At 45.5% G+C, this 25863-nt stretch overlaps 1 protein-coding gene across 1 annotated transcript in view; it reads right to left on the bottom strand.

Annotated features, from left to right (window-relative positions):
• Window positions 1-5591: 5591 nt before the first annotated feature.
• The window catches only part of LOC137095292 (flavin reductase (NADPH)-like), a 30090-nt gene continuing 9818 nt past the window's right edge, over window positions 5592-25863 (bottom strand). Inside the window, exons 2-5 of the mRNA XM_067461753.1 lie at window positions 22531-22692; window positions 22346-22435; window positions 10254-10385; window positions 5592-7564 (exon numbers count right to left, since the gene is read on the bottom strand). Coding sequence (XP_067317854.1) covers window positions 7401-7564; window positions 10254-10385; window positions 22346-22435; window positions 22531-22692 — 548 coding nt within the window. The 3' untranslated portion in view covers window positions 5592-7400. The remainder of the gene's footprint in view (window positions 7565-10253; window positions 10386-22345; window positions 22436-22530; window positions 22693-25863) is intronic.

Here is a 25863-nt window from a genome sequence, read left to right as displayed (position 1 = left end):
TGAGCAAAACTACAAACCAGGACACAGTCCCAAAGACTCAAATGGGGAGATTCTTGAAAGCCCTAAGGCAGTGTTTCTCAATCTGGGGGTCAGGATCCCTGGGAGGCTCGTGAGGAGGTGTCGGAGGCCAAAGACCATCAGAAAACACAGTCCTTTCTGTTGGTTGTGGGGGTTCTGTGTGGGAAGTTTGGCCTAATTCTATCATTGGTGGGGTTCAGAGTGCTCTTTGATTGTAGGTGAACTATACATCCCAGCAACTACCCAAACATCAAGGTCAGTTTTCCCCAAACTCTACCAGTATTCACATTTGGGCATATTGAGTATTTGTCCCAAGTTTGGTCCAGATCCTCCATTGTTTGAGTCCACAGTGCTCTCTAGATGTAGGTGAACTACAACTCCCATGATCAAGGTCAATGCCCACCTAACCCTTCCAGTATTTTCTGTTTGTCATGGGAGTTCTGTGTGCTAAATTTGGTTCAATTCTATCATTGGTGGAGTTCAGAATGTACTTTGATTATAAGTGAACTATAAAGTCCAGCAACTACAACTCCCAAATGACAAAATCAATCCCCCTCAACCCCACCAGTATTCAAATTTGGGTGAATCGGGTATTTGTACCAAATTTGGTCCAGTGAATGAAAATACATCCTGCATATCAGGTATTTACATTATGATTCATAAAGTAGCAAAATTAAAGTTATGAAGTAGCAACAAAAATAATGTTATGGTTGGGGGTCAACTCCACATGGAGAACTGTTTTAAGGGGTTGCGGCAATAGGAAGGTTGAGAAACACTGCCCTAAGGAGTGGTGGGTAATAAAATAAAAATCATAATAATTATTATAAATCCAGTCCAGTTTAGGCCAGAGTCCTGCTGCTTATAAACTGCTTGCAACCCCTCCATTGACCCTCTTCCTCTCCAAGACTCCAACCTTGCTTCCTCCCCAATCCTTCCAAATGTAAAGGAACCTAGACACGTCCTCTTCCACCTCTTGTCACATCAATATAGTAATAAAATTAAGATCCTGGCTTAAAAAGAGAAAAGATCCAAATGGAAGAAAAAAATCAGGGATGATGGGAGGTGGGATCCAAAGGGAAGGATAAATCAGGGATGATGGGAGGTGTGGTCCAAAGGGAAGGAAAAATCAGGAATGATGGGAGGTGTGATCCAAAGGAAAGAAAAATCAGGGATGATGGGAGGTGTGGTCCAAAGGGAAGGAAAAATCAGGGATGATGGGAGGTGTGGTCCAAAGGGAAGAGAAATCAGGGATGATGGGAGGTGTGATCCAAAGGGAGGAAAATTGGGGATGATGAGAGGTGTGATCCAAAGGAAGGGGAAATTAGGGATGGTGGGAGGTGTGATCCAAAGGGAGGAAAAATCAGGGATGATGGGAGGTGTGACCTAAAGGGAGGGAAAATTGGGGATGATGGGAGGTGTGATCCAAAGAAGAGAAACATTGAGGATGATGGCAGGTGTGACCTAAAGGGAGGGAAAATTGGGGATGATGGGAGGTGTGATCCACAGGGAAGAAACATTGAGGATGATGGCAGGTGTGACCTAAAGGGAGGGAAAAACGGGGGATGATGGGAGGTGTGATCCAAAGAGGAGAAACATCATGGATGATGGGAGGTGTGATCTAATGGGGAGAAACATGGATGATGGGAGGTGTGATCTGAAGGGAGGAAAAATCGGGGATGATGGGAGGTATGGTCCAAAAGGAGGAAAAATCGGGGATGATGGCAGATGTGACCCAAAGGGAGTGAAAAATCCGGGACGATGGGAGGTATGGTCCAAAAGGAGGAAAAATCGGGGGTGATGGCAGATGTGACCCAAAGGGAGGAAAAATCAGGCATGATGGAAGGTGTGATCCAAAGGGAAGATACATCAGGAATGCTGGGAGATGTGATCCAAGGGGAAGGAAATATATATTCGGAAGAACCCGGGTCAAGATGCCCCAGAATTAAAGCCCGAATGGACTCAGTTCTTCTACCACCTAGGGAGATATATATATATATATTGTTACCTTGGGTTTTGCAAGCTGAAAGAGAGGGATGGCGAAGAGATTCTTCTCCAGAGACTGGCTGTGCTGTCGAGGTTTCTGGCTCAGGATTGTTGTGGTCCAAAGCGGGAGAGAAGTTTCCGACTCCCTGGAAGGAAAAAGCGGGGTATAAAGTAAATTAAATCAAGCCCACCCGAATAATTCTCCTCTCTCCAACCCTGCTTCCTCCTTCCCAATCCTTCCAAATGTAAAGGAGGAATAATGCGACTTACCTTTTGGAAAGGTGGTGTGGGGTTTCCCGGTAATTTCCTCTAGCCAAGGATGCCTTCTCGGTTTGGGTCTCAGCCTGGGAAGTCCTGCTTTTATTCCCTGGGAAATGGGGAGGGGGCTTGGCGCCCATTGCTGGGCTTTCCGAAGGGCGCGCTCTGATTGGCCAGCTTCTTTTCAAGGTAAGTTCAGGTTGGGGAACCTCTAGGTCAGTGACTCTCAACTTTCCCAATGCTGCGACCCCTTAATACAGTTCCTCAACAGAAAATACTGGAAGGGTTTGGTGGGCACTGACCTAGAGTTTGGGAGTTGTAGTTCACCTATATCCGGAGAGCACTGTAGACTCAAACAGTGATATATCTGGACCAAACTCGACACGTATACTCAATATGCCCAGATGTGAACACTGGTGGAGTTTGGGGAAAATAGACCTTGACATTTGGGAATTGTAGTTGCTGGGATTTATAGTTCACCTACAGTCAAAAAGTGCCTTGAACTCCACCAACGACGGAGCTGATGCAAACTTGGAACACAGAACTCCAATGACCAACAGACAATACTGGGAGGGTTTGGTGGGGCATTGACCTTGAGTTTTGGAGTTGTAGTTCACCTACATCCAGAGAGCACTGTGGACTCAAACAGTGATGGATCTGGACCAAACTGTGCACGGATACTCAATTTGCCCAAATGTGAGTTTGGGGAAAATAGACCTTGACATTTGGGAGTTGTATTTGCTGGGATGTATAGTTCACCTACAATCAACGAGCATTCTGAACCACACTAATGATAGAATTGGGTCAAACTTCCCACACAGAACACTCCCATGTGCAACAGAAAATATTGTGTTTTCTGATGATCTTTGGCAACCCCTCTGACGCCCCCTTGCGACCCCTTCCCAGGGGTCCTGACTCCCAGGTTGAGAAATGCTGCTCTAGGACTCTCACCTTTCTGGATCTCTGCTCTTAGGTTGCATCTACACCAGGCATGGGCAAACTTGGACCCTCCAGGTGTTTTGGACTTCAACCCCCACAATTCCTAACAGCCAGTAGGCTGTTAGGAATTGTGGGAGTTAAAGTCCAAAACACCTAGAGGGCCCAAGTTTGCCCATGCCTGATCTACACTGTAAAATAAATACCAATTGGACATCCTTTCAACTGCTTTGATTCAATGCTATGAAATTCTGGGAGTTGCAGTTTGCTGAGGCCCCATCATTCTTTTTATAGAGAAGGTTATTATTATGATTATGATAAAGTGTATTATTATTATAATATTTATTTATACCCCATTTTATCTCTCCTGCAGGAGACTCAAAGCGGCTTAACATTAAAGCATTAGCACATAATTTAAAAGGCTTTTGGGAAACTGCAAATCCCAGCTTCTCAAAAGCAGTGAAAGGGGTGTCAAAACTGCTTTTATACTACAGTGTAGATGCACCTTAAGATAAGTAACATTTCCCCAGGATTGCTAGACAGAGCCTAAGGGCCCTTCCAGACAGTTCCTATATCTCAGGATCTCATCCCATGTTTTTTGTTTATCCCAGATTGTCTGGTAGTGTGGACTCATATAATCCAGTTTTAAAGCAGAGAACCTGGGATCAGATCCTGGGATATAAGGCAAGTCTGGAAGGGCCCCGAGAGACTGAGTGCATTTCATGCAGTTTGGCAGCCTTTTAATTGACAGGGATCAATGTTAGGGAATCATGGGAGCTGCAGTTTGGTGAGATCCCAGCAGAGAAGGCTACGGACTTAGTAAAGCTAGAACTTCCATTATAAAATTTGAACATTTCCCCCTGTTCTTGGTTTGAAAGTGTTATTTCCTGTTTATTTCTGTGGTACTTACTTTGCAAGTAGTTATTATCCCCCAGAAACTTTGTTATTGTGGATGAAATCACTGGGTTCCTGTGAGTTTTCCAGGCAATATGGCCATGTTCCAGAAATATTCGCTCCTGAAATTTCACCCACATCTATGGCAGGCATCCTCAGAGATTGAGGGGTCTGTTGGAAATTAGGCAAGGGAGGTTTATATATCTGTGGAATGTCCAGGGTGGGAGAAAGAACTCTTCTCTGTTTGAGGCATGTGTGAACGTTGCAACTGGCCACCTTGATTAGCATTGAATGGCCTTGCAGCTTCAAAGCCTGGCTGGTTGCTGCCTGGGGGGAATTCTTTGTTGGGAAGGGTTAGTTGCCCTGATTGATTCTTGTCTGGACTTCCCCTGCTTTCTGAGTGTTGCCCTTTATTTACTATCCTGATTTTAGAGCTTTTTAAAATACTGGTAAGCCAGATTTTGTTCATTTTCATGGTTTCCTCCTTTCTGTTGAAAATGTCCACATGCTTGTGGCTTCTCTGTGTAGTCGGACATGTAGTCACTTTTGTTTTTAGAGATACTGGAATGAGGGAAAAAAGTCCATCTAGTTCAGTGGTTCTCAACCTGTGGGTCCCCAGGTGTTTTGGCCTACAACTCCCAGAAATCCCAGCCAGTTTACCAGCTGTTAGGATTTCTGGGAGTTAAAGTCCAAAATATCTGGGGACCCACAGGTTGAGAACCACTGATCTAGTTGTTAGAGTGGTCCAAACAAGTTCCTGGACCACTTCAACAGCATCCACCCAAACATCCAATTCACCATGGAAAAAGAAAATGCCATTTCTAGATGTCCTACTCATCCGCAAACCGGATCAACATTTAGGTTCAGCAAAGAACAAGAGGGATGTCCTCACCTCTACCTTATAACACCTCCAACTAACACCTTCCAACAAAGGATTAGGCTTTAAAATATGTCCTTTAAGCTAACTATTACAGAAGTATTAGGATAGGGATTTGTGTTTATTGTATCTTTGTATACTTGTTTTTTGTCTATTACTGTTGATATGGTCAGAGGACTAATCAATAAACAAATCTATTGTTACCAATTAGCAATATCTGGGCTTTCTGTATAGTTTACAGAAAGCCCAGAATAATAGCGCTATGTTGCTTTCAAAGATAATGGGGGATTATGTTTTCATAATGGGGGGATTATGAATCCAATGAGCGGGGGTGAGCTCCTGCTGTTAGCTCCAGCTTCTGCCAACCCTGCAGTTCCAAAACATGCAAATGTGAGTAGATCAAGAGGTACAGCTCTGGTGGGGAGGTAATGGCACTCCATGCAGTCATGCTGGCCACATGACCTTGGAGGTGTCTATGGACAACGGCGACACTTTGGATTTGAAATGGAGATGAGCACCACCCCTCAGAGTTGGACATGACTAGACTTAATGTCAGGGGAAACCTTTACCTATGTTTTCTACCCAGTGAGATTTCAGTTGCAATATCAAACTCCGAAAAACGAAATAGGTCAAAATATACTTTTTTATTCAATCAGCGCCTGTTATCAGGATGTATACTTTCAAGTTACACAGACTTTCTCAGCAATGACGATGGAACAAGGTCTCTTGGCGGCAAAACAGAAAGAAAGGTAGCCAGTTAACATGAATGCAAACATATCTCGCCACTTTGCCCTGGTAGGTCACCTTTTAAAAGTGCATTTCTTATTCGCTTTCCAGCTAAGGAATGTCTCACAATGTTACCCTTTTGATTAGCAAGACTTGAGGTGCGTCTGCACTGTAGCGTTAGTGCAGTTTGACACCACTTTAACTTCCATGACCTCTTGGGAGTTACAGTTTGACATGGTCCTTGTTAGGGGATGCTAAAAACCCCAGGAATCCATAACACTGAACGATGGCTGTTAAAGTGACACCGAACTGCATTCTTTCTACAGTGTAGATGCACCCTTGGCCATTTTGCAGTTTGTCCTGCCATTTTAGGACTGCGTGAGTCTAAAACCTATACATTCATGTACGAAGAAGGGGGCTGGTGGTGTAGACAAGCAATACCTGGTTTGAGGAGTTGTGTTATCCGGGCTGTATGGCCACATTCCAGAAGCATTCTCTCCTGACGTTTCGCCTGCATCTATGGCAGGCATCCTCAGAGGTTGTGAGGTCTCACAACCTCTGAGTATGCTGCCATAGATGCAGGTAAAACGTCAGGAGAGAATGCTTCTGGATTATGGCCATACAGCCCGGAAAACTCACAGCAACCCAGTGATTCTGGCCATGAAAACCTTTGACGATACAATGTTTTGACTGTTTGAATGTTTTTATATTGTTTTTATTTAAATTGTATATTTATGCTTTTGGTTGTGGGCACCATGGTGTGCCAGTTGTTAGCCGCCCTGAGACCCTCTGTGGAGGTCGAGATAGGACGTGATACAAATGTACGAAATAATAATAATAATAATAATAATAATAATAATAATAATAATTTGTTTGTTGAAGGCTTTCATGGCCAAAATCACTGGGTTGCTATGAATTGTTTTGAGCTCTATGACCATGTTCCAGCAGCATTCTCTCCTGATGTTTTGCCTGCATCTGTGGCTGGCATCTTAAGAAAAAAATACCTCCCAAACAGAGAACACTTCCCAAACAAAGGATGCCTCCAGGCAACAAAGGCCAGGCTACCTCTATGCAGATCCCCTCACTAGTTGAGTTTGCAAAAATCATGGCTACTCAAATGCTAATTGAGGCTTGCTAAATGCAACCTTCACACCTGCTTGAACAGATAAGGATTCTTTCTCCCACCCTGGACATTCCACAGGTATATGCATCACTCCCAAAATAACCTCTGAGGATGCCAGCCACAGATGCAGGCAAAACAATAGGAGTGAATGTTGCTGGAACATGGCCATATAGACCGGAAAACGCACAGCAACCCAATGCTTTGTTTACCCAGACCTCAAACCCAGAACATATAACATATCTATTCCTTCCTTGACAGTAAGCTATAGCTCACAATCACCGCAGAAAGCACACGCAGGGCAGAAGTGTGACATACGCGGTTCTATTCCCCCTTCTACCCTGAATTCAGAAAGATGTTGGCATGCAATGGTGGCCACGCGATTTCCTGACACTTGTAGGGTACATCCCCCCTTCCAGGGTTCACACGGGAGAAAGGCACTCAAGAGCACAAAAGGCAGAGAGACGGCATCAAGGGAGGGGACAGCAAAGCAAGTGAGAGTTTCCCTTTGTCAACAAGAGCCGGGGGAGCCTTCCGCCTCCATCTTGGAAGAGGGCAGAAGGAGAAAAAGGGCCAGGGGAGGAGGCATCACTCCTTGGGGTAATGCCGGGAGAGGTAGACGTTCTTCCCATCGTACTCCGAAGTAGTGAGGCACTTGAGGAAGAAGTGCCCGAGGTCATGTTTGGAGATGACTCTGGATCCGCTCGAAGTGTCCACCGTCACCGTATAGTCCCCTGTGAGCGGCTGGTCACCTGGAAGGGCAGGAGAGCTCAGATTAGACGCTCAGGAGAGGCATTTAGTGACTCGATAACACAACTCTTTTGCTGGGTTTTTATGGGGCTTTCCTCGCCAATACCTCGCTCAATCACATCCTCTTGACCACATCCCTTTTAATATTTTTTATTTAAAAGCAAATGCAAAGGAGTCCCCAGTGGCTCAGTGGGTTAAAGTGCTGAGCTGCTGAACCTGTTGACCAAAAGATCACAGGTTCGAATCCAGGGAGCGGCATGAGCTCCTGCTGGAAGCCCCAGCAGGAGCATAGTACATTGTATTATTAGCATAGTACAATATTAGTATTATATATTATTATATTGTATGATACCACTATAGTGAAATATTATTAGTAATATTACATGCAATATATAACATGTACTATATAATATATAATCAGGACACAGGGACCCCTGGTGGCGCAACGGGTTAAACCGCTGAGCTGCTAAACTTGCTGACTGAAATGTTGGTGGTTTGAATCCAGAGAGTGAGGTGAGCTCCTGCTCTTAGGCCCAGCATCTGCTAACCTAGCAGTTCGAAAACATGCAAATGTGAGTATTCATTATTTATTTATTTATTTATGACATTTATATGCCGCCTTTCTCACCCCAAAGGGGACTCAGATAGATTATATATATATATATATATATATATATATATATATACACACACACACACACACCCATACATGCAACACATTATATCATTAGCATAGTACAACATTAGTACTATATATTACTATATTGTACTATATCATTATATTGTATATTACAAGTAATATTACATGTAATATAAAATATATAAATATATTATTATTAGTAGTATTATATTGTATTACATTACAATATTATAAATATTATATGTATATACAATACATTACCCACGCGTTCACTTCAGTCATCTGGAGAGGCCCTGCTCGTGATCCCGCCTGCGTCACAGGCACGTTTGGTGGGGACATGGGACAGGGCCTTTTCTGTGGTGGCCCCCCGACTCTGGAACACCCTCCCCAAAGATCTTAGACAGGCCCCTACACTGGCAGTCTTCAGAAAGAACTTGAAGACCTGGCTGTTCCGATGTGCCTTCCCAGAATAGGAAATCTCCAATACCAAGTCTCAGAAGCACTTTATTAAAACTAAGATTGCTGGACACTGCACACTGCACTTGCCCTATAATCCTACACATGTCACATCAGCACTTTTAATCCTGTACCCATTACTCTGGCCCGGCCCAGTTTTATTGTGTCTTAGTGTATTGTTTATTGCTTGTTGTTTATATTGCTTTAATTGTTTTTAATTTGCCTTAGGTTATGTATTGTTGTATTGTGTGTTGAGGCCTTGGCCTTTGTAAGCCGCATCGAGTCCTTCAGGAGATGCTAGCGGGGTACAAATAAATTTTAATAATAATAATAATAATTACATTATTTGATTCTAACTATATACTAAGTATAGTTTTGGAAAATAGCAGAGGCAGGGAGACTTGGTTGCCTAAATCTCCTTGGAATCCTAATATTATTTTCAAAGAGTGAATTTAGCTCAGAGACATCTAAACTGAATCTATTCCCATCCCCTAAGTCAAAACCCCAAATAACACAGGGAGTTTCAAGATCAGAAATTCCCTTTTTGGAAGCTATGCAGATACAGGCTTTTTCTTTTGACAAATATAGAAAATATGGGTGTTTATCTTTGCAGGAGAAATGGAACCAAAAGTAGATCAGTAGATCAATAGGTACTCTGAGGGTTGGTGATCATCTCCATTTCTAAGCCGAAGAGCCGACATGGTCCGTAGACACCTCCAAGGTCATGTGGCTGGGATGACAGCGTTGAGTGCCCTTGTCTTCCCGCAGAAGCGATACTTATTGATCTACTCACATTTGCATGTTTTTGAACTGCTAGGTTGGCAGACGCTGGGGCTAGCAGTGGGAGCTCACCCTGCTCCCTGGATTTGAACCGCCGACCTTTCGGTCAGCAAGTTCAGCAGCTCAGCGCTTTAACCTGCTGTGCCACTGGGGGCTCCAAAGGATAGGAATATGTACTCCTTTTATGCTTCTCTCCACCAAAATCAGAGTATCTATACCAGTGGTTCTCAACCTGTGGATCCCCAGGTGCTTTGGCATACAATTCCCAGAAATCACACCCAGTTTACCTGCTATTAGGATTTCTGGGAGTTGAAGACTAAAACATCTGGGGACCCACAGGTTGAAAACCACTGACCTATACCTTTATGGTTCGAAAAGCCAACAATCTCATGGCTTGAAAGCCACCAAGGCAGGAGAAGGACACAAAAGGGTTACGCACCACCTAAATCACGCATAATCCTTTTTACTAGCTTGGAAATGTTTCTTCCCTGCCATTTTAATGAAGAAAGAACAACGCACATTTTGCAGAGCTTCACTGTGATCAGAATCCGGTCTTAATTTAGCTCCGAACCGCGTGGGTGGGTGGCTTGCATTGCTCAAATACCACGTGAAGCCCTGTGCCAAACATGAATGGGAATGCAGGCCAAAACATGCAGCAACAGGAATCTATTTGCATAGAGGCTTCCCTTCCACAAATATATAGAGTCAAAATAAACAGAGCTACCATCAACCCTGCCACAAGTCATTGCTCGCATTGGCAGCCCAGTTGTGGCAAATCCCCAATGCCAGGATGGGCACTGGTTGTGAATTCGTACCTGCGATGTGGGGCGGCATGACATAGACGCAGTCCAGCCCCGACTCTTTCAGGATCTGCTGCATCCGGATGTGGTCTTCCGTCACCGGCCGCAGCTTGGCGGGGACCTTGTCCAAATCCCACATGAGGAAGGCTACATGGGGGCAAAGACAGACACGGAATGGGACATGCATCCAGTTTACAAGCATTGCTGACATTGAGAAGTAAAGGCTGAGAGGGATATGATAGCCATGTTTGACTATTTGAAAGCATGTCACATTGAGAAGGGGACAAACTTGGTTTCTATTGCTCTACAGACCAGGACATGGAGCAATGGCTTCAAATTGCAGGAAAAATAGATTCACATACACATTAGGAAGAACTTCTGATGGTAAGAGCTGTTTGGCATTGGAATATGCTGCCTTGGGGCCTAGTGGAGTCTCCAGAGTCCTTCTCTGGAGGCTGGGTGGGCATCTGTTGGGATGGCTTTGATTGCATCGATCCATGGTTTAGTCTAACTAGCCCTTGGATTTGTTGTGGTTTATGGAGTAGAAAAACTACTTCCAAAGTAAGTACGGCACACTGAAACAGAAAATAACCCTTTCAAGCATCCCTGTCAGGAGCAACTCGAGAAACTGCAGGTTGCTTCTGGTGTGAGAGAATTGGCTGTCTGCAAGGACTTTGCCCTTGGAGTCTCTTCTAACTCTATGAAAACTAGGTACATGGCCTACAGAAATTATACGGCACACACCATGAGATGTTGCAAGATGCTGAGTTCACACTAAATTGCCTTGTCCAGGGTCAAACCCTTTGGACTATCTAGTAAACAAGACTTGGAGAAGGAAGGCTTTTCATAGGTTCAGACAGACATCTTTCTGGCCAAGGTTTTACAGTATTTACACAAAGTAATCTCCTAGGATTAGAATGCAAAGTATCCTACTTTTGAAATAAAATAACAGCTCAAGATAGAGATGGAAGGAAAAATTGGTATGCTGAAAAATATTAAATAATAATAATAATAATAATAAATTATAGTATCATATTTCTTGATTCTAAGGCACACAAATGTCTGTACCACCAACAGAATATCTATCTTTCTGTCTCACTATCTTTGCCTCCTGATTTTCTGGGAGGGAAAGTCTGTTGGCATCACTACGTGGGTGTAATCAGTATAATAATAATAATAATAATAATAATAATAATGACACGATATGATGATTTAAAGATCAAACTGCAAAGAGACTGGCACAAACCAGTAAAGGTTGTCCCAGTGGTGATCGGCACACTGGGTGCAGTGCCTAAAGACCTTGGCCTGCATTTAAACACAATCGGCGCTGACAGGATTACCATCTGCCAGTTTCAAAAGGCCGCCCTACTGGGATCTGCATGCATTATTCGCCAATATATCACACAGTCCTAGACACTTGGGAAGTGTCCGATGTGTAATCCAATACAACAGCCAGCAGAGTGATCTTCTTTGCTGTGGACTCATCTTGTGTTTCAAATAATAATAACAATAACAATATAAAATTATATTATTATTAGGAGCCCCCAGTGACACAATGGGTTAAAGCCCTGTGCTGGCAGGACTGAAGACCAACAGATTAGAGGTTTGAATCCGAGGAGAGCGTGGATGAGCTCCCTCTGTCAGTTCCAGCTCCCCATGCAGGGACATGAGAGAAGCCTCCCACAAGGATGGTAAAACATCAAAACATCCAGGCATTCCCTGGGCAACGTCCTTGCAGACGGCCAATTCTCTCACACCAGAAGCAACTTGCAGTTTCTCAATCTCTCCTGAAATGACAAAAAAATCTCACTCCTGGGTTGCTGTGAGTTCTCTAGGCTGTATGGCCATGTTCCAGAAGCATTCTCTCCTAACGTTTCACCCACACTTATGGCAGGCATCCTCAGAGCTTGTGAGGTCTGTTGGAAATTGGGAGGGATAGCCAATACTCCAGAGGACAGGAGCAGGATTCAAAACGATCTTGACAGATTAGAGAGATGGGCCAAAACTAACAAAATGAAGTTTAACAGTGACAAATGCAAGATACTCCATTTTGGCAGGAAAAACGAAATGTAAAGATACAGAATGGGGGATGCCTGGCTTGAGAGCAGTATGTGGGGAAAAGATCTTGGAGTCCTCGTGGACAACAAGTTAAACATGAGCCAACAATGTGATGTGGCGGCAAAAAAAGCCAATGGGATTTTGGCCTGCATCAATAGGCGCATAGTGTCTAGATCTAGGGAAGTCATGCTACCCCTCTATTCTGCTCTGGTTAGACCACACCTGGAATATTGTGTCCAATTCTGGGCACCACAATTCAAGAGAGATATTGACAAGCTGGAATGTGTCCAGAGGAGGGCGACTAAAATGATCAAGGGTCTGGAGAACAACCCCTATGAGGAGCGGCTTAAGGAGCTGGGCATTTTTAGCCTGAAGAAGAGAAGGCTGAGAGGAGATATGATAGCCATGTATAAATATGTGAGAGGAAGCCACAAGGAGGAGGGAGCAAGCTTGTTTTCTGCTTCCTTGGAGACTAGGACGCGGAACAATGGCTTCAAACTACAAGAGAGGAGATTCCATCTGAACATGAGGAAGAACTTCCTGACTGTGAGAGCCGTTCAGCAGTGGAACTCTCTGCCCCAGAGTGTGGTGGAGGCTCCTTCTTTGGAAGCTTTTAAACAGGGGCTGGATGGCCATCTGTCAGGGGTGATTTGAATGCAATATTCCTGCTTCTTGGCAGAATGGGGTTGGACTGGATGGCCCATGATGTCTCTTCCAACTCTTTGATTCTATGATTCTATAAAACTAAGCAAGTGAGGTTTATGTATCTGTGGAATAATCTCCAGGGTGGGAGAAAGAACTCTTGCCTGAGTATTGTCGAAGGCTTTCATGGCTGGAATCACTAGGTTCTTGTGGGTTTTTTCGGGCTATAGAGCCATGTTCTAGAGGCATTTCTCCTGACGTTTCGCCTGCATCTATGGCAAGCATCCTCAGAGGTTGAGAACGTCTGCTTCTCAAACTCTTCTCAAACTCTTGCCTGCTTGAGACAGGTGTGAATGTTGCAACTGACCATTGAATAGCCTTACAGCTTCAAAGCCTGACTGGTTGCTGTCTGGGGTGTCCTTTGTTAAGAGGTGTTAGCTGGCCCTAATTGCTTCTTGTCTGGAATTCCCGTTTTTGAGTGTTACTGACCTGATTTTAGAGGGTTTTTAAAATACTGGTCATCAGATTGTGTTCATTTTCAAGGTTTCCTCCTTTCTGTTTAAATTGTCCACACACTTGTGGATTTCAATGGTTTCTCTGTGTAGTCCGACATGTAGCCACTTTTGTTTTTAGAGATATTGGAATGAGGGGAAAGTGCATCTTAGACTCAAGGAAATGCAATACTAAAGTACTATTCAGATTCTGTCCCTAACAAAGAGCTGATTCAATCAAGGAAACCACACTGGACTTTGCAAGACCTGAGCTGCGCAGATTGATTGATGAACTCTTGAAAGGCTTTTGTTAAAAGGTGCATGTATTGAAGTGCAGCTTTTTTCAAGATGAAGCAGAGAGTGTTTGAGGACCAGGACATCTGTAGGGATACCAAGATGCTTATTTATAAAGCTATTGTCCTCCCAACCCTGCTATACGCCTGTGAGAAGTGACATGCGTCACATGCAACTCCTGGAACGATTCCATCAGTGCTGCCTCTGAAAAATACTCCAAATCTCTTGGGAAGACAAGTGGACAAACATCAGCGTGCTGGAAGAAGCAAAGACCACCAGCATTAAAGCGATTATCCTCCGCCATCAACTCCTCTCGGAGCCCCCGGTGGCGCAGTGGTAAACCCCTGTGCTGGCAGGACTGAAGACCGACAGGTTGCAGGTTCGAATCTGGGGAGAGGCGGATGAGCTCCCTCTATCAGCTCCAGCTCCTCATGCGGGGACATGAGAGAAGCCTCCCACAAGGATGATAAAAACATCAAATCATCTGGGCGTCCCCTGTGCAACGTCCTTGCAGATGGCCAATTCTCTCACACCAGAAGTGACTTGCAGTTTCTCAGGTCGCTCCTGACACGACCAAAAAAATCATCATCAACTCCACTGGACCGGCCAAGTTGTCCGGATGCCCGACCACCATCTCCCAAAGCAGTTGCTCTATTCCGAACTCAAGAACGGAAAACGGAATATTGGTGGGCAGGAAAAGAGATTGAAAGATGGGCTCAAAGCCAACCTTACAAACTCTGGCACAGACACTGAGAACTGGGAAGCCCTGGCCCTTTAGCGCTGCAGCTGGAGGTCAACTGTGACCAACAGTGCTGTAGAATTTGAAGAGGCACGAATGGAGGGCGAAAGAGAGAAACGTGCCAAGAGGAAGATAGTTAAGCCAACCCCGACCGGGACCGCCTTCCACTTGGAAACCAATGCCCTCACTGCGGGAGAAGATGCAGATCAAGAATAGGGCTCCACAGTCACATACGGACCCATCGACAGAACACCGACCTTGGAGGACCATCATCCTCAGATTACAAGGGATTGTCTAAGTAAGGCTCCAAGTGAACCTTAAAAACTCTGGCATAGACACTGCGAACTGGGAAGCCCTGGGCCTTGAGCGCTCCAGCTGGAGGTCAGCTGTGACCAGCAGTGCTGTAGAATTTGAAGAGGCACAAATGGAGGGTGAAAGAGAGAAACATGCCAAGAGGAAGGCATGTCAAGCCAACCCTGATCGGGACCGCCTTCCATCTGGAAACCGATGCCCTCACTGCAGGAGAAGATGCAGATCAAGAATAGGGCTCCACAGTCACATACAGACCTATCAACAGAACACCGACCTTGGAGGACCATCATCCTCAGACTACAAGGGATCGCCTAAGTAAGTAAGTAAGGCTCAAAGTGAACCTTAAAAACTCTGGCATAGACACTGAGATCTAGAAAGTCATGGCCCTTGAGCGCTCCAGCTGGAGGTCAGCTGTGACCAGCAGTGCTGTAGAATTTGAAGAGGCACGAATGGAGGGTGAAAGAGAGAAATGTGCCAAGAGGAAGGCGCGTCACGCCAACCCTGACCGGGACCGCCTTCCACCTGGAAACCAATGCCCTCACTGCAGGAGAAGATGCAGATCAAGAATAGGGCTCCACAGTCACCTACGGACCCACCGCCAGTACCCTGATCTTTGAAGACTATGCTACTCAGACAATGAGGGATCGCCAAAGTGTATATCAAAGCGGACTTCATGGCAAATAGCATCAACAGCCTGAGAATGTAGCAAGACTTTTCTTGAACTGCAGTAATTAAATTTTTCCCTATTTTTTTAAAAAAAACCCATACACAAAAAGCTACACATCTTAGTTTTCCATGAGCAGGGATGTGTATTAATATAGAAGCATTCAAGTGGGCAAGCTTGCGCTGTTACATAATGTGCCATAAGCTGGCGGATGTACTCAGGCAATCAAACCAAAGACTTTGAAATGCGATGAGACACATTCATGGGGTGATGATATCAACAACTCCCAGCTAAATGAAACCTCCATGTCCAGAGGCAATCTATCTCTCAATAGCAGTTGCTAAGGATCAAGCAAAGGGGAGCTGAATGATCTCAGTAACTCCCAGCTGTGGCGGCTGAATGAAGCCTCCATGTCCAGAGGCAATCTACCTCTCAATGGAAGTTGCAAAGGAATGCACAATGGAAACCCATTAAGTGACCTTGGGCAAGGCTTCACGCTTTTTCAGGCTAAAAAGGAAAGACAAAGGCCCAAATTGGACACAAAACCCTGAATGAGTCATGGAAAGAAAACCCCATGATAGCATTGCAACAAGGTACAATGATACAAGAAGAGTGAGGAACCAAAGAGGTTTGACTTAGGAACCAATAGTTTTATGTATTGTCGAAGGCTTTCATGGCCGGAATCACTGGGTTGTTGTAGGTTTTTTCGGGCTTTATGGCATGTTCTAGAGGCATTTTTTCCTGACATTTCGCCTGCATCTATGGCAAGCATCCTCAGAGGTAGTAAGGTCTGTTGGAACTAGGAAAAGGGGTTTATATATCTGTGGAATGACCAGGGTGGGACAAAGGACTCTTGTCTGTTGGAACTAGGTGTGAATGTTTCAACTGACCACCTTGATTAGCATTTGATTGCCTGGCAGTGCCTGGAGCAATCTTTTGTTGAGAGGTGATTAGATGTCCTTGTTTGTTTCTTCTCTGTTGTTGTGCTGTTCTAATTTTAGAGTTTTTTAATACTGGTAGCCAAAATGCAGGCGAAACATCAGGAGAAAATGCCTCTAGAACATGGCCATATAGCCCAAAAATTTTTACAACAACCCAATACAGTTTTAATTGAATCATAGCCTGCACAGAATCATACTCTGCACCGTAAAGAGTTTTTTAAAAAGTGGTAAAGAAGAAAGATAAAAGCACACACAAACACTAGACATGCTCTTTGTTTAATCTCTAATATGTGCATTCCCCCTCGATGGACTGTCACCTTGTCGTGGTGAGGGGGCTTGCGTGTTCCGATGAACCTGTGGGCACAACAACTGGAGTCGTGCACTCCCAGGAGTGGCCGCGGGGGAGGTCCCAGACCAAGCACAGTCCGAAGACCCAAAGACCTCAACGGTGGAGCAGGCGGAGGATAACATGGCACATGTTACAACGGCTGCGAAGGCGGAAGAAGGCTGCAACAGACTGAGAAGCCACGGTCATTGTGTTAAACTACATCACCAGTGGAACCTCACTCTGTGAAGTCTGTGTGTTGATCATTTGTGCACTGACCTCCACACATTAAAAAAACCCACGCACAGGCGTCTTCCAAAGAAAATAAAAACCAACTAACCAAAGTCCCATGGCGATCAGCGAGTGGCGACGGGGGCAGGACTGTGAAATCTGGAAGCCCCTAGTCACAGACTGGCACATGGGCGGTGGGTACGGACTCAGTCGTTCTACCTCAAGGTCCGAGGCAGTTGAGTAGTTCGGCAGCTGTATCCGCGACTGAGCAGCCCTTTTTAGGACCCACTCTGCTCACCCCACACGGGGAGGGGGCTAGAAAAGGTGCCCTAAACATAGCCTGCCTCACTTATCCCTGACTGGACTGCCGCGTCCAGTGGGGTCACCATCCTGCGGCCAAAAAAGAAAAATGAACTTCGGTACGTGGAACGTACGGACACTGATGGACAACAGTGACAGTGAACGCCCCGAACGCAGAACTGCCATCATCGCAAGGGAGCTGGGACGCTTCAACATTGACATAGCAGCCCTTCAGGAGACCAGGAGAGCAGGAGAGGGACAGCTGAAGGAAGACAAAGGAGGCTACACCTTCTTCTGGAAGGGACTGCCCGAAGAAGACAAAAGAATGCACGGAGTTGGCTTCGCCATCAGAAATGATCTGATGAAACATCTGTCCGAAGCACCCACTGGCATCAACGAACAACTCTCAACCCTCCGAATCGATCTTGCCAAAAACCAACGGGCAACCATCATAAGTGCCTATGCACCAACACTAGATGCTGACGAAGACATCAAGGAGAAATTCTACTGTCAGCTGGACACCGTCCTATCGGGGATACCTAAGGAGGACAAAATCATTCTCCTGGGGGACTTCAATGCAAGAGTCGGGCGAGACTTCGACCTGTGGCCAGGGACCATCGGAAAAGACGGGGTTGGAAACAGCAACTCGAATGGCATCCTGCTTCTCACCAAATGTGCGGAGCACAACCTTGTCATCACCAACACGCTCTTCCGCCAGAAAAACAAGTTCAAGACATCATGGAAGCACCCCCGGTCAAAGCATTGGCACCTCTTAGACTATGTAATCACACGTGCCAGAGACCGCCGTGACGTACTCCTCACAAGAGCCATGACAGGTGCTGACGACTGCTGGACCGACCACAGGCTAATCCGATCCACGATGGCTATCAAGATCGCCCCCAAGCGCAGACTCCAAGGAAGAAAGACAAGGCGCAAAATGAACACCCAAGCCCTTCAGGAGCCCTCCAGGCGAGCCCATCTCCAAACAGCACTCAAGGACCATCTCCCCACAGAGCACCCCGAAAATGTTGAGGAACATTGGAACAAACTGAAGACCTCCATCATCCAAGCCTGCGAAGAAACTATTGGATACCAAGCCAAGAAACATCAAGACTGGTTTGACGAAAATGACATCGAGATCCAACAGCTAATCGACAAGAAAAGGAAAGCCTTCCAAACATGGCAGAGAGACATCAACTGTGCTGCTAAGAAAAAGATCTACGCCAGTGCAAAAGCTGAGGTCCAAAGAAGGACAAGAGAACTCAAGAACATCTGGTGGACAAAGAAGGCTGAAGAAATCCAACACCTGGCAGATACCCATAATGCTCAAGGATTTTTCAAAGCCACAAAGGTCATCTATGGGCCAAGAAACCATGGCATACAGCCTCTACGCTCATCAGACGGAACCAAACTCCTGAAGGACCAAAAGTCAATTGCACTACGTTGGAAAGAACACTACCAAAGCCTCCTAAACCGCAGCTCCAGTGTGGCCGAAGAGGTCCTCTCACAAATCCCGCAACAACAAACCAGGGATGAGCTTGCAGCACTGCCTAGTTTGGAAGAAGTCAGCAATGCCATCAGCCAACAAAAGAACAACAAAGCCAGCGGACCGGACGGGATCCCTGCTGAAATCTTTAAAGAGGGAGGACCTGCGCTGACACACCAACTCCACCAGCTCATAGAAAAAGTGTGGGTGACCGAGAAAATCCCAGCAGACTTCAGGGATGCCACCATCATCACCCTCTTCAAAAAAGGGGAAAGAACAGACTGCGGAAACTATCGAGGTATCTCCCTTCTAACCTCAGCTGGAAAAATCCTCGCAAGAATCCTTGCAAACCGCCTTCTGCCCCTCTCAGAAGACACCCTCCCAGAATCCCAGAACGGCTTCCGCCCCTCCAGAGGAACTGTGGACATGATCTTCACTGCACGACAGCTCCAAGAAAAATGCAGGGAACAAAACCAACCTCTGTACATGGCATTCATTGACCTTGCAAAGGCATTCGACACAGTGAATCGCAGTGCTCTCTGGACCATCCTCCAAAAAATCGGGTGCCCAAGCAAATTTGTGAACATCCTGCGGCTCCTCCACGATGACATGATGGCAACAGTCTTGGACAGCAATGGCTCCCAAAGTGACCCATTTAAGGTGGAATCGGGTGTCAAACAGGGATGTGTTATTGCCCCAACTTTATTCTCCATCTTCATCGCCATGATACTTCACCTTGTTGATGGGAAGCTTCCCACCGGAGTGGAAATCATCTATCGGACAGACGGCAAGCTATTTAACCTCAGCAGACTGAAGGCCAAAACCAAGGTCACAACAACATCCGTTGTAGAACTCCAGTATGCTGATGACAATGTCGTCTGTGCGCATACAGAAGAAGATCTACAAGCCACTCTCAACACCTTTGCAGAAGCATACACAAAGCTTGGCCTGTCACTGAACATCGAGAAGACCAAAGTGCTGTTCCAGCAGTCACCAGCTGTCCCCTCTCCAATGCCAGAGATACAGCTTAATGGTGTAACATTAGAAAATGTTGACCATTTCCGCTACCTTGGCAGCCACCTCTCCACCAAAGTCAACATCGACGCCGAAATACAACACCGCCTGAGCTCTGCAAGTGCAGCATTTTCCCGAATGAAGCGGAGAGTGTTTGAGGACCGGGACATCCGTAGGGATACTAAGGTGCTTGTCTATAAAGCCATTGTCCTCCCAACCCTGCTATATGCCTGTGAGACGTGGACTGTCTACAGACGTCACATGCAGCTCCTGGAACAATTCCATCAGCGCTGCCTCCGGAAAATCCTGCAAATCTCCTGGGAAGACAAGCGGACAAACGTCAGCGTGCTGGAGGAAGCAAAGACCACCAGCATTGAAGCGATAGTCCTCCAACATCAACTCCGCTGGACAGGCCACGTTGTCCGGATGCCTGACCACCGTCTCCCAAAGCAGTTGCTCTACTCCGAACTCAAGAACGGAAAACGGAATGTTGGTGGACAGGAAAAGAGATTTAAAGATGGGCTCAAAGCCAACCTTAAAAACTCTGGCATAGACACTGAGAACTGGGAGGCCCTGGCCCTTGAGCGCTCCAGCTGGAGGTCAGCTGTGACCAGCAGTGCTGCAGAATTCGAGGAGGCACGAGTGGAGGGTGAAAGAGAGAAACGTGCCAGGAGGAAGGCGCGTCAAGCCAACCCCGACCGGGACCGCCTTCCACCTGGAAACCAATGCCCTCACTGCGGAAGAAGATGCAGAGCAAGAATAGGGCTCCACAGCCACATGCGGACCCACAAGGAAACCCATGATGGAAGACCATCTTACTCGTCCAACGAGGGATCGCCTAAGTAAGTAAGTATGTGCATTTCAATATGTATTTCACAGGAATATATTTTAATAGGTCTCTTTTATAGAAATACATTTTTAATATATGTATTTGTGGTATTTATTACAATGTTTATGTATTTTAATTATTCTATAACCTGTCTGAAGCAGGTAAGAAATTATTATTATTATTATTATTATTATTATTATTATTATTATTATGAGTCCACAGCAGACACTCTGCTGGCTGTTGAATTGGATCACATTGCTGACACTGGGTGCAGTGCCTAAAGACCTTGGCCTGCACTTAAATACAATCGGCGCTGACAACATTACCATCTGCCAGCTGCAGAAGGCCACCTTACTGGGATCTGCACGCATTATTCGCTGATACATCACATAGTCCTAGACACTTCCCAAAAGTGGGACCACCTTTACTGGTTTGTGCCAGAGTCTTTGCAGCTCGATTTTTAAATCCTCATATTGATTTATTAATATTATTATTATTATTATTATTATTATTATTATTATTGGTTTCTAACTCATAATTTTAAATACTGTTTATATTTAATCATGTATTAATGTTTGTATATTTGTATATTTTTGCTAATGCTTTTATTTTGAGCCACTAAGTCTACTTCGAGAGAGATAAAGCATATATGTGTGTGTGTGTGTGTGTGTGTCAGCAGCGACTTGAGAAACTGCAAGCCACTTCTAGTGTGGGAGAATTGGTTGTCTGCAAGGATATTGCCTAGGGGACACCCAGATGTTTTACTATCCTGTGAGAGGCTTCTCTCATGTCCCCTCATGGAAAGCTGGAGCTGACAGGTGGGAGCTCATCCTGCTCCCTGGATTTGAACTGCTGACCTGTTGGTCAGCAGACGTTACCCAGGGAATGCCCGGATGTGTTATCATCCTGTGGGAGGCTTCTCTTATGTCCCCGCATGGGAAGCTGGAGCTGACGGACAGGAGCTCCCCCTGCTCCCCAAATTCGAACCGCCGACCTTTCGGTCAGCAGTCCTGCCAGCCACCAGGTGTATTTCTTCAATGTATTGTCGAAGGCTTTCATGGCCGGAATCACTGGGTTGTTGTAGGTTTTTTCGGGCTATATGGCCATGGTCTAGAGGCATTCTCTCCTGACGTTTCGCCTGCCTCTATGGCAAGCATCCTCAGAGGTAGTGAGGTCTGTTGGAACTAGGAAAAAGGGTTTATATATCTGTGGAAAGACCAGGGTGGGACAAAGGTCTCTTGTCTGCTGGAGCTAGGTGTGACTGTTTCAACTGTATTTTTTTCAGCTTGACATCCCCAGTGGAGAAAAAAATATGGCAGAAGGATGGATTTGAGCTACTTGCTCATAGTAGGATGCTACTTTGTGTGATTGAAACCCATGGTTTTTATTATGGCTTATTATAAAAATCCTAGGATTTGTGGTTTGGTGAGGCCTTAGCATTTTTTGGCATTGTCGAACGACAACACCCACAGTTCCATAACATGAATCCATGGCAAGAGGTATCAAATTGCATTCATTCTACTGTGTACATCAGGCCTGGGCAAACATGGGCCCTCCAGGTGTTTTGGACTTCAACTCCCACCATTCCTAACAGCCTATCGGCTGTTAGGAATGGTGGGAGTTGAAGTCCAAAACACCTGGAGGACCAAAGTTTTCCCAGGCCTGGTGTAGATGCACCCCAGGGCATATGTCGTCATGGCTAGGTTTGACATGCCAACAGAATGACACAGCTGATGCCCAAACCACGATACCTATCAATCCCTTTACATGCTTATCCCTACCTGAGAGACACACCACCACTTTGCGGATGCCATTGGATTTCATGGCGGTCACGATGTTCCGGGTTCCTTCAGACATCATCGTGGTGGGACCTGTCAGGGGGGAGATGGAAGAAGCAAAGTCAGGAGAACACTTGGTCGGGATGGAGAGCTGGTGAGCAAAGAGGAATGGGTGCAACATCTCATACTGAGGTCATTCCGGGTGCCGAGGATCACAATCACACCGTCCTGGCCCTTCACGGTTCGGTTGACATCCGACAGGTTCAGCACATCGCCGACCACCACTTGCGCCGGCTGGAGCTCTGGGGGAAGTCGAATGGGGTCCCGCACCAGCACTGTCACCTGGTAACCTGAAACGAAAGAGAAGAGTATGCTAATGCTTTTATGTTAAGCTGATTTGACAGAGATAAAGAGAGGTAATAATAATAATAATAATAATAATAATAATAATAATAATAATAAATTAATTAATAATAAACAGAGCTGTGAGGTGGGTTGCGTCCAAGAGGCAGGTTATTTATTCTTGTGTGTTTTCAAGCCATTTCTGAGAAGGATAAGCCATAACAGAACAGCAATGATGAAACGAGTAAGCAAATTCTTAGGCTCTGTGATGCTAAAAACTACAGACCTGCAGTCTATTTATTGCTACACAATTATAACTACCTGTTTCCTCGATTCTAAGACATGCTTTCCTCCCATATAAACATTTCTGTGTATTAGAATCAAGGTTAAAACAGAATTAAAACAGAATTAACTGTCTGACTCTGGGGGGTGCTGCTTATCTCCATTTCTAAGCCGAAGAGCCAGTGTTGTCCGTAGACACCTCCAAGGTCATGTGGCCGGCATGATACATGGAGTGCCGTTACTTTCCCGCCGGAGCAGTACCCGTTGATCTACTCACATCTGCATGTTTTTGAACTGCCAGGTTGGCTGAAGCTGGGGCTAGCAGTGGGATCTCACTCTGCTCCCCGGATTTGAACCACCAACCTTTCAGTCAGCAAGTTCAGCAACTCAGCAGTTTAACCAACTGCTCCACCGGGGGCTCCAAAGCCCATAATGACCTGCCTACTAGTGTTGAGAGCCATAACTACATGGAGCGCCGTTACCTTCCCGCCGGAGCAGTACCCATTGATCTACTCATATTTGCATGTTTTTGAACTGCTAGGTTGGCTGAAGCTGGGGCTAGCAGCAGGAGCTCACCCTGCTCCCCAGATTCGAACCGCCTCAGTCAGCAAGTTCAGCAGCTCATCAGTTTAACCCACTGCGCCACTGGGGGCTCCAAAACCCATAATGACTTGCCTACTAGTGTTGAGACCCATGACTACATGGAGTGCCGTTACCTTCCTGCCGGAGCAGTACCCACTGATCTACTCACATCTGCATGTTTTTGAACTGCTAGGTTGGCTGAAGCTGGGGCTAGCAGTGGGAGCTCACTTTGCTCCCCGGATTTGAACCGCCAACCTTTCAGTCAGCAAGTTCAGCAACTCAGCAGTTTAACCCACTGTGCCACCGGGGGCTCCAAAACCCATAATAACCTGCCAACTAGGGTTGAGACCCACCACCTTACACATTATTATTGGATGCTTCCCAGAAGACCTGCCTTGCATTCAAATTCTGGGAACTGTAGGATGGAAAATAGCTACACTTTGGGCAGGAGGGACATAAAAACCAAATAATGGAAGGGACATTGTCCAGGGAGTCCCTTTGACCAAGAGAAATGCTGGAGCTCAGCCAAGTCCGAAGGTCGGACTGGGTGGAGAAAGCCTTTCATTTGTTCTCCAGTGGGAGTTTAAATCTCAGGTTTAAGATTAACCCAAAAGTGAAAGAGATCATTTCCCCGCCAGCCCAAGGTTCCTAATTTTATTCTCACTATCACTTCCTCATCCATTGTTCCCCGAATTTTAAAAATAAATGCTTAGAAGGGAATGAGTTGCAGAACTCTCATCCAATCATTTTGTAGCAGTTTTGTTTAGCAGGAACCCTGGTGAAAATGAAGATATTGTGAATATCTCAAAACTTAGTCTTTAATATCCTATTTACCAAACACACAAAAGTACAATATATACATTTTATGCATTCATGACTTGCTAAACCAGGCATTTAAACGATAACATGATCACTGTACTGTCAAAGGCCTTCATGGCTGAAATCACTGGGTTGCTGTGAGTTGTTTGGGCTGTATGGCCATATCCCAGCAGCATTCTCTCCTGACGTTTTGCCTGCATTTTCTGCTGCCCTGGAGACTAGGACGCGGAACAATGGCTTCAAACTACAAGAAAGGAGATTCCATCTGAACATTAGGAAGAACTTCCCAACTGAGAGAGCTGTTCAGCAGTGGAACTCTCTGCTATGGAGTGTGGTGGAGGCTACTTCTTTGGCAGCTTTTAAACAGAGGTTGGATGGCCATCTGTTGGGAGTGTTTTGAATGTGATTTTCCTACTTCTTGGCAGAATGGCGTTGGACTGGATGGCCCACATAGTCTCTTCCAATTCTATGATTCTTGGTAAATTGTTTGGATATTTTAACTCGTTATTTAGCTGTATTAGGTGGTATCTAGGGCCCTTCCACACAGCCCTCTATCCCAGAATAACAGGGAAAAAAATCCTACAAAATCTGCTTTGAACTGGTTTATCTGAGTCCACACTGCCATATATCCCAGTTCAAAGCAGATATTGTGGGATTTTTTGCCCTGTTATTCTGGGATATAGAGCTGTGTGGAAGTGCCCGTAGTGTTATAGTTTTGGAAGATTTAAATTTCTAAAATGCTTGTGTGTTTTGTTTTTTCTCTTCCTTGAATTAAAGTTATTATTTATATTGTTAATGGCAAACTCATAAATAGACAAATCCCTGACAATTAAGCTCACGAAAGTGGAAGTTCGACTATCCTTTTGGCAGCAGTGGCACAACCCATTTTGAACAAACCCTTTCCCCTTCTCTTTTGTTTCTTATAGGGTTCCTCCCTTAATCTTTCGACCTCCGGTTGCCCTGCAGACTTCCTAGTGCAGCTGCAGAGACTGTGGGGCTACTGCAGGGCAAAAGAATTAGGCAAGGAACATTAAGAAATTAGGCACTCCTTGGGCTGATTCAATGCTTCTCCAATGCCAGAAATACAGCTTAATGTGTAACATTAGAAAATGTTGACCATTTCCGCTACCTTGGCAGCCCACCCCTCCACAAAAGTCAACATTGACACTGAAATAGAGCACCGCCTGAGCTCTGCAAGTGCCGCATTTTTCCAAATGAAGCAGAGAGTGTTTGAGAACTGGGACATCCGTAGGGATAACAAGGTGCTTGTTTATAAAATGATTGTCCTCCCAACCCTGCTATACAACTGTGAGATGTGGACTATCTACAGACGTCACACTCAATTCCTAGAACAACTCCATCAGCTTTGCCTCTGAAAAATCCTACCAATCTCTTGGGAAGAGAAGTGGGCAAATGTCTGCGTGCTGGAAGAAGCAAAGACCACCAGCACTGAAGCGATGGTTCTCCACCATCAACTCCGCTGGACCGGCCATGTT

The sequence above is a fragment of the Anolis sagrei genome, chromosome Y (genome assembly GCF_037176765.1).
Source record: "Anolis sagrei isolate rAnoSag1 chromosome Y, rAnoSag1.mat, whole genome shotgun sequence".
Taxonomy (NCBI): Eukaryota; Metazoa; Chordata; class Lepidosauria; order Squamata; family Dactyloidae; genus Anolis; species Anolis sagrei.
Note: the sequence above shows the minus strand (reverse complement) of the source record. Positions and strands in the feature narration are given on the sequence as shown.